The sequence below is a fragment of the Lontra canadensis genome, unplaced genomic scaffold, assembly GCF_010015895.1.
Source record: "Lontra canadensis isolate GAN:19392208 unplaced genomic scaffold, GSC_riverotter_1.0 scaffold35, whole genome shotgun sequence".
Classification (NCBI taxonomy): domain Eukaryota; kingdom Metazoa; phylum Chordata; class Mammalia; order Carnivora; family Mustelidae; genus Lontra; species Lontra canadensis.
The window spans coordinates 9,818,277-9,831,634 of NW_022631029.1; the positions used below are offsets into that span (position 1 = coordinate 9,818,277).

At 45.9% G+C, this 13,358-nt stretch overlaps 1 protein-coding gene across 8 annotated transcripts in view; it reads left to right on the forward strand.

Moving 5' to 3' along the window:
- RAD54L2 (RAD54 like 2) overlaps positions 1–12,021 on the forward strand; it is a 110,982-nt gene extending 98,961 nt beyond the window's left edge. For all 8 annotated transcript variants that reach the window (XM_032868177.1, XM_032868180.1, XM_032868176.1 and 5 more), the window contains 8 exons: positions 340–439; positions 1,212–1,417; positions 2,035–2,207; positions 2,696–2,892; positions 5,500–5,699; positions 6,789–6,878; positions 9,289–9,381; positions 10,831–12,021. In XM_032868177.1, the coding sequence (XP_032724068.1) occupies positions 340–439; positions 1,212–1,417; positions 2,035–2,207; positions 2,696–2,892; positions 5,500–5,699; positions 6,789–6,878; positions 9,289–9,381; positions 10,831–11,825 (2,054 nt within the window). In that variant the 3' untranslated portion in view covers positions 11,826–12,021. The remainder of the gene's footprint in view (positions 1–339; positions 440–1,211; positions 1,418–2,034; positions 2,208–2,695; positions 2,893–5,499; positions 5,700–6,788; positions 6,879–9,288; positions 9,382–10,830) is intronic.
- Positions 12,022–13,358: the final 1,337 nt, after the last annotated feature.

The following is a 13,358-nucleotide window of genomic DNA, read 5'->3' on the forward strand; positions in this document are numbered from 1 at the left end:
TTACAGGACTGAGGCAGAGAGGTCACCCTGAGCCAGTGTTTACCAAGCTTCCCTATTTAGGGTGATTCTTACGCACCCTGAAGTCTATGAACCTTGGCCTTAGAATTGACCTAAGATACTAAAGGGAACAACATAGTTTATAATCCTTGTTGCACATGGGCATATTTTTAAATTGTAAGAGTCTGGGTCTCACTGTAGACCCATAGAATGTCCGAGGGAGTGGAATCTGAGTATTGAGTCTATTTCTTTCTTTTGTTTTTAAAACACGTTTGCCCAGTGATTTTGCTGTGTACCCCTGCCCTCATCAGTCCTTTTTTTGTGGTTTTCCTTCTCTCCTAGGGCTAGATGGTAGCACCCCTGCCTTTGAGAGGGAGCGGCTCATTAATCAGTTCAATGATCCCAGCAACCTCACCACCTGGCTGTTCCTTCTGTCCACAAGGTGAGTGGATCCTAAGAGGGGAGATCAGAGGATTGTGTTCAGGGTAGTTGGCCACATAGGCAGATACCCAAAGGCTCATCCAAGTTCTGTCAGAAGAGATCTGCTCAGGTATGTGACTTGTTTTTGAGGTCAGAGAGGAGACCCAAAAGGAAGTTGTGTTAGGAGGGTAATTATGATAATGTCATGAAGTTCTCTGAGACCTTCACTAACAATGGTCATAATTAGCTTTTCTTTCAGGAGTGTTCTGAGTCTTGGATGATGTGATTAATGTGAAAGTGCTTTAAAAAGTGGAAAGTGTGAAAAAAAAGGGAGGGGGTGGGAGTGTAATGTAACTGTAAAAGACTGATGGCGTTCTTTTTCTCATGCCAAGCAGCTTGAAGGTTGTGCTGTATTCTGCCATCACAATGCCCTTGATGGGTATGAACTGTCACTTTCCAAGGCTGGTAGACTAAACATACCAGAAACATCTGCTTGTAGGCGTCTCCCTTCAGGTGACATTATTCTGGGGCCAGGATGAAGAAGCCTCAACCATTACAGAGGAGTAGAGAGTGGGTTTTCTTTCTGAACTGGTAGACACTTCTTTGTTAGATTTTTCAGGGCGTATTGTTCAGTGCTTAAAGAATGTACTGTTCATCAGCAGGACAGTAGAATCCTCCATTATGTTGTGCTTAGGACAAAGGAGATAATATTGGGGCAGGAGTCACAGAGTGAAACCAATTTAAAAACTGTCTTTAAAACTAAAATTCTGTGATTGTTGGCTTGTGTTTTAAAGGGCCGGGTGCTTGGGTGTGAATCTGATTGGTGCCAACCGAGTGGTGGTATTTGATGCTTCCTGGAACCCTTGCCATGATGCCCAGGCAGTATGTCGGGTATACCGTTACGGCCAGAAAAAGCCCTGTCACATTTATCGCCTTGTGGCTGATTTCACCCTTGAAAAGAAGATCTATGACCGTCAGATTTCCAAGCAGGGCATGTCAGGTGGGGCACCTTTAGGGTCAATACTATCCTTATTTTTAAAATTATTTTTAAAAATATTTTATTCATTTATTTATCAGAGAGGGAGAGAGCATAAGCAGGGAAGAGTGGCAGGCAGAGGGAGAAGCAGTCTCCCCACTGAGCAAGGAACCTAATGTGGAACTTGATCCCAGGACTCTGGGATCATGACCTGAGCTGAAGACAGACACTTAACCAACTGAGTCGCCCAGGAGTTCTGATACTATCCTATTGTATCAGTGGTGGGAGGAGAGGGGCAGGTTGTGGGAACACAGGTAGTTTTTGAATCACAGAAAGTCAGTGGTTCCTCCCATCCCATTGCAATTTAAATAATTGCTTTAAGAGGGGACTGACCTCAACTTGTTGAGGGCAGGTATAATGAAAAGAGCTGAGCTAGCCGTATAGGTTTCTTACTGATATTTCGTTTGACCAGGGCCTAAGACCTGGGCTTTGACTTTTCAAATATCGGATGGCCTGAGGTGGTTTAGATACTAGTGACAATTATGCCAGCCACAACCCCTCTTTTCTCCCAGTATTTGTAGCTGTGCTTTTGTGGTCTTCTCCACAATGTAGTAACTTTCTCCATGTCTTCTCCTTTCCAGATCGAGTGGTAGATGATCTTAATCCAATGCTGAATTTTACCCGGAAGGAGGTGGAGAACCTACTGCACTTTGTTGAGAAGGAGCCAGCTCCCCAAGCATCCTTGAACATAAAGGGGATCAAGGAACCAGTCCTGCAACTTGCCTGTCTGAAGTACCCTCACCTCATCACCAAGGTAAGAACCTAGAGGGAGTCTTATCTGGCAGACCTGTTTCCTTCATCTGAGGGTTTTTTTTTTTTCATGCAGAGGACTTGAACTCAGCTGATTCTTCTCCTTACCCCATGTAGTCCCCCAGCCACCTATTTCCACCCCAGTCTTGTCCTTGGAGTGCTCAGCTCAGCCGTGTGGAGTAATTTGGCCAGTGTGAGTTTTTCCTAGCAGAAAGAAGGGGTGAAATTCTAGAAATGTATTCTGTTAATTCTCTGAACTCTCCCATCCTTTTGATATAGAAAGCAGACTTGGGTTTTGTAAAGATGTGGCTGGGTTAGAGTTGTGAATTATACTCTTGACAAAGAGACAGTAAACCTGCCTGTCTGTGTGTGAGCAGGCTGTTGGCAAGTACTAGAGGTAGCCCTTTGTCGTTGTCAGAGGAAGCTTCATTGTATATCAGTCATGTTGACACAAAGACTGGTAATTAAATCAACATCCTCCTGTGTCCCCAGGAGCCTTTTGAGCATGAGTCATTGCTCCTTAACCGAAAGGATCACAAGCTGACCAAGGCTGAGAAAAAAGCAGCAAAGAAAAGCTATGAGGAAGACAAGCGCACATCCGTCCCCTACACCCGCCCGTCATACGCTCAGTATTACCCCGCCAGTGACCAGAGCCTGACCAGCATCCCTGCTTTCAGTCAGAGAAACTGGTGAGTCCCTGAAAGGGGAGGAAGGTCTGCTACTGGGCCAGACCCAAACCTTTTGGCTGGTTCTGTTTTTAAACAAAGGGAGAGCCTGCAACTCGCTCGTTGGCTGTTGTGAACTGACAGGTTTTGCTCTTGGATGAGGTGCCAAAGCAGTTCAGCAGCCCTGGTGTTTTAAGTAGTGGCTCTGGCTAGAAGAGTGAGCCACTGGCCTTGTGACTCAGAACAGTCTTTCTGGACTCCTGGAGAAGATGCAGATTCCTAAGACATAGAGGCCCAACCCTCCCACACAGCTGCCTTCATATCCATATTGCTTTGGTCATAGATCTTGCTTAAGCAGTGAAGTTCAGGGGTGAAGGGCAGGTCTTTTGTGAGTCTTGGATTGCAGTCAAGAAATTCTCCTACTCTTAATGGGATTTCATTTTGTGGTTGTGCCTCAATCCTGAGGAAAAAAATCTTTTTCTTGAGTACAACTTTTAGAACTGTTCAGAGTATGAACACATTTGGAAGTCAGTTGCTGAGTGAAGAGAAAGGCTCTTTGTAAGAAATTAAAAAACCACCATCTATGTTTATTTATTTTTTTTCTTCATTTCAAGACAAAGTACCTTGTAAGCCTTACCAGATTAGCCACTTGATTGAGTGGTTTGTTTAAAAACTTTTTTATTATCATGAATTAAAGATGATTAATTTATTTGAGGGGAATAGATTTAAAACTGTTTTCTTTCTTTTTTTTAAGATTATTTATTTATTAGAGAGTGAGCAGAGTATGTTAAGAACATGAATGGGGGCGAGGGGCAGAGAGAGAGGAAGAATCAGGATCCTGGCTAAGCAGGGAGCCCAATGGTGGGGCTCAATCCCAGGACCCTAGGATCATGACCTGAGCCAAAGGCAGACACTCAACAGACTGAGCCACCTAGGTGCCCTAAAACTTTTTTTCTCATGAAGATTCCATGTTAAAAAAAACTTGACAAATGAGATTCTAAAGGAACTGAAACCATGTAAATTTTATGGAAGACTCTAATATTTGATGAGTAAATTTGCTGCTTTTTATGTACAAGGTGCTCTCAAGAAAACGTTACTCTCTCTGAAAACCTTCCGACTTTATTTCTGTGTCATTTTCTAGGATACTGTTGCCTGGGAATGTTCTCCTTTCTTGTCCTCCACCCCTTTTATTCTCTTTTCTGGCCTTTCCCATGTAACAATAGGAATGGACGAAGCGTGAACCCAGTGGAAGAAAAGCCACATTGCGGGAAGATGTGACAAATGGGCTGGTCTCTTGAGGCTATGTCAGCTCCTTTCCTGGCCCAGCTCTGGCCCTGTGGGAGGCACTAGCCTCTCACAGCACTTAGTGAGCCATACTATGATCCTGCTGATTCCTCATCCTGTCTGGGTATATGTGAGGAGGGTTTCCTTCCCAATTTTCCTTGCTTCAGCTCCTCCAGAGTAGGGGGCTTGGGCTAGGTTCCTCTTATCCTGACTTTTACCCTGATTTGACTTGGATCCTGGAAAGAGTCCCACTGACCTCTGACCAGAGCCCCTAGCTCCTGCAAAGCCACCCTGGGCACATTGAGGAAATGGGACCCAGATGTGGTAAACTTGCTGTGCTGTGTGGCCTGTCTAGGAATGTGGGATTTCAGACAGGGGCCAGAGGGCTGCCCAGAGGTGCCTGTAGCAACTTCAGAGCAACATTCTTGAGTTAGGTAAGGAAGAATATAACAGTTCAAGGAGGTTCTCCCCCAAAACTAAAGACCAAAGGCACAAAACTTCAGAAAGCTTGTAGACAGGTCCTTAATTTCAAAAATCTTAAATCAGGAGTAGCTTTCTGAAGGTACCAACTTCCAGTTGAAAAGAAGGTGGAGAGTGAGGGGTGCGTCACGGACCATGGGGTAGCATTTTGGCACGCCGGCATAAGACATGCACAGCCAGTGCTCAGGCTGGCCATAGCCGTGTACCATTCAGATGCCTGGGTCTGTGAACAGCTTTTTGGTGGCCACTGCTTTTGTGGTAGTCATGACTTAGAGGGGCACTTTAGACACATGCCCCAGGAGGAGCCCCGTGAAAGGAGAGAGAGAGAACTGTCGGCATTACTTGTTGAAACTTGAGGTTCCAGAGAGTAAAGATGGTTGAAGTTGGGCAGATGCTCCCTCAAGATCACCTGAATGTGTGGCATCACGTGGCCCTTTCCCTTGGGAAAGTGGGAAAATTCCATCCATTTGTCTTAACTTGGCATACACTGTGCTTTGAAGAACTTTTCCTCCCTTATTGCATCTTTACCTCTTCCTAACTTCCCTCCAAGGACTAATTCCTAATGTATATAAACAGTCTAAATTCTAAAGGAGCAAATGTCGCCTCACATCTCTAAAAAGGTATTATTCCACCAACATCTTTTTCTTGTTAGATTCTGAGAGACTTTATCCCTTGCTGCCATTTGGTCTTGGTCCTGCCCCTAGTCTCCTTTTGAATTGGCCATATACTCTGCAGATTCTTTGATCCTTCTCAGTAGCGAGTGAGGCTACAGAATGGGGGTATCTGGAGAAGCTCTGCAGCCTTTGCAGAAAGGTGAGTAAGGGCCATTCTGCCAAATTCTCTTAGGTGTGTGTTCTTCTTTCACAGGCAGCCAACACTGAAGAGTGATGAGAAGCCTGTGGCCAGTGTTCGCCCTGTGCAGTCCACCCCCATCCCCATGATGCCCCGGCATGTCCCACTGGGAGGCAGTGTAAGCTCTGCCTCCAGCACCAATCCAGCTATGAACTTCCCGATCAACTACCTGCAGCGTGCGGGGGTCCTTGTGCAGAAGGTGGTCACCACAACAGGTTGGTTTCTCTTCCAGGGCTGTCTGTCCCTTTACTTTTTTCTTTCAGGAAGTGTTTATTAAACACCTTTTGTATTCTAGGCCTTACTACATTAGCACTGTGGGTAAAAACAGAGAAGATAGTCCTTGATCTTGAGGAATTTGCATTCTAATGGAATATCTTAAGAATTATAACACAGTACTGGGTTTTCTTAAATGTGATGTGTGGGATAGACTCTGAGCATGGCAGAGATTGTGGAACTGTCACTGGGACATAGGGTTGGTCTGAGAGAGGTGTGCATGTGTTGAGTCCTGCCTGACTATAGGGTCAGCTGTGTATAAAGGATGACTGTTAACCTCCCTACTTAACTAGGAGACCTGAATGTCACTTGCTCCCTTGTTTGTGAGTTTGATATGGGTTGAGTATGGTGGGCCTGTGGTAGGAGGCTGGCAGCCTGTCTGTCTCTGAGATTGGTTCTGTGATTCAGGGTAATTGGGAAGGAAAGCATTTTGTGGACCTGTTTCATCGTATTATCTAGAAATATTCATGGTACATTAATTTTAATAAAAATATCTTGTTTTTTGAGTATGAAAATAATGTGTGTCCATTGTAAAATCATTGTGAAATGGGCAAAAGCAAAAAGAGAGCCTCTTGAGAGACAACTTCTCTGCTGATTCTTGAACATACTTTTTACTCTTTAGTTAGGTGTGAAGCAATGCCAGCAACGAAGAGGATGAGGCTACTTTGGGAGCCTAAAGTGATGTGTAGCAAATGGATGCAGATAGCTTAGGGAGGAGGAAAATAAGCAAATGTAGAAATAACCATGTGAACTAGAACTTTCTCCACACTAAAACTCTGTGAGTTTTTAATTAAATCAGAGGAAATTGATCAGAAAGATAATTGGATTTCTAAAGAGTTTCTTGTTTTCCTAGTATTCTTTGCCATACAACTGTGAGAGGAGGCCTTGCTTGCCTCGTCCTCCTTGGTTCAGACCTCCACTCCCCTGAGAGGCTTTAGGGAAGCCACTGAGGAACAGGGGTGGATGTGGACTTTGCATCTTTTTTCCCTCTCAGTCAGGTAATCTAAATCTGAGGTCTTTGTCTTCACTAGATATTGTTATTCCTGGACTCAACAGTTCCACAGATGTACAGGCAAGAATTAATGCTGGTGAGAGCATCCATATCATCCGTGGGACAAAAGGTGAGAGCCTGACCAAGATGCCCATCCTCTACCTTTGGTTCAGTGTGGGGCTGGGAAGCGGAAGATAAACATATGGCTTGAACTGGAGAAAGGATAGGAGTTATCCTATAAAAGTGTCACATGTGGGAGAAGCATGAGAAAAAGACATTTCTGGGTGCTTAGCAGAGTCGGGGCAGGCCCAAAAGAGATTTGTCAGTGACTTAAAAGGAGAGAGTTGGGGTCCCTATGTTCCCATATTTTACCATTGGTTTTATGGAGAATCTTGAAGTGGGTTTGGATAGATGCTATGTTTTATGTCAGTCTCAGCCTGTTGACAGTGATGCTATCAGCTAGAAGTCCCTCACCACTCACCTAGCAATTGTGGCAAGCCCCCACAGACATTTGCCAGAGCCAGTGTCATGGCTGGACTGGCACTTGTGGTTCTAGTAAGATGTTGCAAGATGTTACCCCAACAGCAGCCATCAGTGAATTTTGAAAAAACAGGGTTAATATTACTCATCACAGATTCTAGAGGGTACACAAGACCCCAGGGCCACACAGTGAGGTCATGGGTAAAGAGAGATTGTGGGAGAGAAGACCTGGGTCTATGTTAGAGTCCAGGAGTTGGGGTGGTTAGAGGTATGTGGGTTTACTCTTTATTGGTGAATTTAAAACATAAGAGTGGGAATTAGGGCATGGGAAGGGAAAAACAGGGTCACTCGAGGTTCAGTTTTCTGGATTATTCTGGCATTTCTAACAGGGGAACTTCATGGATGGGGACAGCCTGGTTCCTTATCTAGTTGTTCAGCTAGTAGCTGTGTCATACAGGTGCAGTTTGTTTATTCAAGATAGATTACTTTGACCATCAAAAGCTTAATTTCAGGTACTTGAACTACACACAGGGAGACCAGAAGTAGAGGGAGGGAGCTGTGGAATGGATTATAAACTAATGTGTATGTTAGTGTGTCATCTTACCCACTTGCTCAGAGTGGGGTGGAGATCTCCAACTAGGAAGTACATTGGGAAGATGAATTAGTACATGTGTGTTAGAAGACATATTTTGAGTGTGATAGTTTAAGATTTATTTATTTATTTTAGAGAGGGGTAGGGGAGGAGCAGAGGGATATGGGGAGAGTCCTAAGCAGACTGCCTGCTGACTGTGGAGCCCAGTGCAGGGCTCAATCCCACGACCCTGAGATCACGATCTGAGCCAAAACAGAGAGCTGGATGCTTAACCAACTGTACCAACCAAGTGGCCCTTGAGTGTAGTAATTTAAAAAGCCTGCTGCCTCTGGCCTCCTTACAGAGGGAGATGAGATTGCTGGAATGAGAATTCTGGACCATCTGGTCCAGATGTAATTGTCATCTGTAATTGTCAGGATGTAATCTGAGCCTATCATTCAGATCATCCTTTACTGTATGAGGCTCCCTGAGGTACTTTGTTTAGCAAGGAGCTTTCGCCCTAGCCTCTTTTGGGTCAAAGGTACCTTCAGGCTCAGGGAAAATATGCCATGAAGCTATGACACATAGAGAAGATTATACCCAGCCCCCTTACTAGGCTCTTCCTATCCTAGAGCATGGGTCAGTAAACTATGGCCCATGGGCCAAATCCTGCCTGCTTCCTGTTTCTCTACCTGTGAGCTAAGCATGGGTTATACATTTTTAATTGGTTAAAAATAATAATAATAATATTTTGTAGAACCTGAAAATTATATGAAATTAAAGATCTTTGGAGCACAGCTGCCCCCCACCCCCACCCCGTTTTCATTATAGTAACAGAGTTGAGTGGTTGTAACACTTTGGCCTACAAGGCAAAAATATTTACTAACTGGCCCTTAAAGAAAATGTTTGTTGACTTCTGACCTGGAGGCAGCCCTGACCTTCCAGGAGATTGATCAAAAGATGGAGAAGGTAGGTTAGTGTCCTGTGGGAATAGAAGGCTTTTCTTGAGTTATTCCTACCAAGGGAGAAGAGGGTGTTGAGGCAGTGAGGCTCTTTCCCCTCAGATCAAGAGGAGGACCCCTCAGATTAAGAGAGTACTTTGCCCAAAACCAAGGCAGCCAACTACTGTCTGTGCTAGCTACCCCTTTATTTCCTCCATTTCATTAACCTTTCCTGGTATTTTCTGGCATCATTTTCTTTCTGTTTCCTCCAGAGGCTGAGCTCCATGAGACAGGGCCCTTTTCTGTCTTGTGTTCTTCAGCTTCTAGGACAATGCCTCATACATGGTAGTTGTGCCTTGTTTGTGGAATGAATGAATAATATTGGGTCCACAGCTCAGCCACTCCACTTGTCATTTCAGGGTTCTTGAGAGAGGGTGTGAGACCTAATTTTATAGCTGTTTCCCAGCCCATGGTGCCTAGCTCTGGACTTTCCCAGAGTTGGTTGATTGCATGTTGGCTCCTAGCAGGCTTCCTCCTATTTCTTCTAGGGACGTACATCCGTACCAGTGACGGGCGGATCTTTGCTGTCCGGGCAACGGGCAAACCGAAGGTCCCGGAAGATGGTCGGATGGCTGCCTCAGGTACAGTGGTGGCTTCTTTCTGTTGGCCTGCACAGCACTTTTTGGTTTGGTTTGGTTTGGTTTGTAATTACTTTATTTTTGTTTGTAATTACTTTATTTTTATATTTTTTAAGATTTTATTTATTTATTTGACAGACAGAGATCACAAGTAGGCAGAGAGAGAGGGGGAAGCAGGCTCCCCAATGAGCAGAGAGCCCGATGTGGGGCTCGATCCCAGGACCCTGGGACCATGACCAGAGCTGAAGGCAGAGGCTTTAACCCACTGAGCCACCCATGTGCCCCTGTAATTACTTTATTTTTTGAATAATGTGTACATGGTTCACAATTCAAAAGGCATAAGAGGGGTAAAGTGAAAGGCATGTTCTCTCCCTGCCTCCAAAACCCCCAGTCATCTAGTGCTCCTTTCTGGCAGTGCTGCTGTCATTTGCTTTTTTCAGAGATACATCACACACATACAGGAATGTGTGTGCACAACTGTGTGTGTCTCAGTCTCTGTGTTAAATATATATACATAAGTTTTTTCCATTCTTTTTTTTTTTTTAAAGTTTTATTTATTTACTTAAGAGAGAGGGAGCAGGTCAAAGAGTGTGTGTGTGTGGCACATTAACGTTAGGAGGTCCAACCAGGTTCCCTTCTACAGGAGTGGCTCTCATCTGTCCTCCTGTCATATGAGCACTACACTGCTCTTGTTTCCAACTTTTATTACAGCAATTTCCACACCTACAGACAAGTTGAAAGAACAGCACCTATGTACCACACATCTAGATCCAATGACTGTCACTGTTCTCATAAACTTTCTTCTGTCTCTCCCTTCCTCTTACTGGAACTATTTGGAAGTTGAAGATGTCATGTCATTTTACCTTTAAGTACTTCAGCACACATCTCCTAAGAGTTAAGGACATTCTCCTTCTAGCCAAAATACCATTATCACACTAAAACAAAAGTTTACACCATTATCACACTAAAAATACTACCTAGTATCCAGGCCATATCCCAGCTTGTCCCAGTCGTCTTCCAGGGCTGTGGATTTGGTTTTGTTTTTAAACTAGGGTGGACTGCTGTTTAAACTTAATTTTCCTTTTGTCTCCCATCCTGGTCACTGGTTGTCTCTGTCCCTTCTCAGAAGGAGTCCAGCTCGTTATAAGAATGACCTATTAGCATTTGATATTCATTATCTCCTAGGATTCACCTTTGTTGAGTTTCACAGATTGGGGAACTGGGGTGCAGAGTTACACATCTTATTTCCTAGATCAAAGGATTTCTTTCTTTGTGACTGGGAAAAGTTGACTGGAGGATGTTGTTTGGACATCAGATTCTTTGAATTTGGGGGATCACAGGACAAGATTTTTTGTTTGTTTTGATTTTGTTTTTTTTTTATGGAATTTTTCCTATACCCTCCTTATCTCCCTGGCTATTCTGCTTCTCAGTTACCTACATTTTATTCCCCAGGTTCCCAGGGGCCTTCTCTCGAGTCCGCAAGCAATGGCAGACACAGTGCCTCATCACCCAAAGCCCCCGACCCTGAGGGGCTGGCCAGGCCCGTCTCTCCAGACAGCCCGGAGATCATCAGTGAGCTCCAGCAGTATGCAGATGTGGCTGCCGCCAGGGAATCCCAGCAGAGCTCCCCAAGCTCCAGTGCTGCCCTGCCTGGCCCCCCGGCCCAACTTGTGGACAGCAGTGCTGTTCCTGGGACAGCTCTCGGGACTGAGCCTCGACATGGGGGTCATTGCCTCAATAGTTCCCTCTTAGTGACCGGCCAGCCCTGTGGTGACAGGAACCCGGTGTTGGACTTACGGGGCCATAAGCGGAAGTTGGCCACACCACCTGCTGCCCAGGAGTCAGCCCGCCGGCGGTCCAGGAAGGGCCACCTGCCAGCCCCCGTGCAGCCGTATGAACACGGGTATCCAGTTTCTGGCGGGTTTGCCATGCCACCCGTCTCCTTAAATCATAACCTCACCGCTCCCTTCACCTCCCAGGCTGGGGAGAACTCCTTGTTTATGGGCAGTACCCCCTCCTACTACCAGCTGTCCAACTTGCTGGCAGATGCCCGCCTGGTGTTTCCAGTGACTACTGACCCTCTGGTGCCAGCAGGCCCTGTCAGTTCCTCTTCCACGGCTACCTCAGTCACTGCCAGCAACCCCACCTTCATGCTCAACCCCTCTGTTCCAGGGATACTACCCAGCTACTCACTCCCATTCTCACAGCCACTCCTGTCCGAGCCGAGGATGTTCGCGCCTTTTCCTTCCCCTGTCTTACCCAGCAACCTTTCACGGGGCATGTCTGTCTACCCAGGCTACATGTCCCCACATGCAGGCTACCCAGCTGGCGGCCTCCTCCGGTCCCAGGTGCCTCCATTTGACTCTCACGAGGTTGCTGAGGTGGGGTTCAGCTCCAATGACGATGAGGATAAGGACGATGATGTGATAGAGGTCACTGGGAAATAGCTGGGGAGCCCCTCTCCACCTCACTTGGGGTCCCCGGCAGGTTGCCCACCAAGCTGAAAGGCAGCAATCTGGGCTTTCTGAGAATAGGGCACTTGGCAGGAGGGAAAAGGAAGAGGACAAAGAAAGGTGGTTGACCACAATGGCAGGGCTCTGTTGCTATTTAACATAAGAGGAGGAAAAAAAAAAAAAAAGCCAACAGAGCAGCAATAGCGGGAAATCAGGGACCCAAAACAGGAATGGAGGGGCAGGGCAGCCTGCCTCTCTTCCTGCCTGCCTTGCTTATGCTGTGTGCTTGCTTGCTTGCCTGCCATCTGAGTGTAGAAGCTCACATCCCATTTCTGTCTTTGGGAACATTCTCTCCCAAGAGAGCTGCCTTACTGGGTGACTTAGCTTGGCCTAGAGAGGGGAGGGGAGGGAAGAAGGATAAGTGAAGGAGGGTGGGCAGGGAGAGCAGATTGAGATTTCATGTGAAATGGAGTCCTTTTAGGGACAGGAAAGAAGCAAACCAGGTATGTATGTTTGTGTGCGTATGTGTGTATGTGTTTATGTCTATATGTGTATGTAACAGAGCAGGGGTGGCGGTGGGAGGGGAGGGTGGGAGAGACGAAGGGGGGAACTAAAAAATGAATTTATCATTTTTAAAATGGAAATTGGTGTGTGGTGGTTCATGGCAACTATTAGTATGAACATCGTGTTGAGCCCAGGAGAAGAGCCATGGAACGCTCAAGTTTCTTTCTAGTTGGGTGAGGAGAAGGCCCAGCTAATCCAAGTCCCTGGTCTTTATAGCCACATCTATTTTGGAATTTGGGGGAAATTAGGAGAGAAAATGGGCATTACCAATCTCTGTGTCTTTCCCCAGTGGTTGTCTCTGAGCAGATCTCCCTTCACAGGGTGTGAGATTTGTGTGCAGAGGCTGGGACGGGCATACTGCGGTGTGTGAGCAAGAAGTCATGGAGTGTGACCGGAATAGACCTTCACAAGGATGGAACTGAGCCCCCACCTGCTTGTCCTTGTGGCCTTGCCTTTCCTTTGCTTTCCTGCTAGAAAGCTCCATGTTAATTTATTTTTTATGGGCAATTATTTATTATTTGGATTTTCCATGTGTCTTTTTTTTGGGGGGGTGGATATGGGGACGGTAGGAGCTAGGAAGGGCAATGTTAAGATCCCCCAGACCCCATAGGGGTAAATAAATCCCAGGTAGATGGTGAATTGACCAAGGAAAGAGAGTTAGGCTTGACCAAAGTTTATACTAAATGACTATGTTTTGGGGAAACGGCCTCTCAGGAAGATCAGAGAATCTTGTGACTGGATAGTTAGTGGGGGTGAGACTCATTCCACAGAGATTGAAACTTGGGATCATGGAGTTTGCTACTGGGAAGTCAGTGACCCCAGATTTGGCGCTGTGTCCTCCTGGGATGACCTTAGAGGCAGGCCCTCTGTACTGAATAGTGAAGCTGTGCATACGTAGGTGACTGCTGGGTTGGAAGAATAGACTATTGATTTCTTACTGGGAAATGTTTTGGCCTCCCCAGC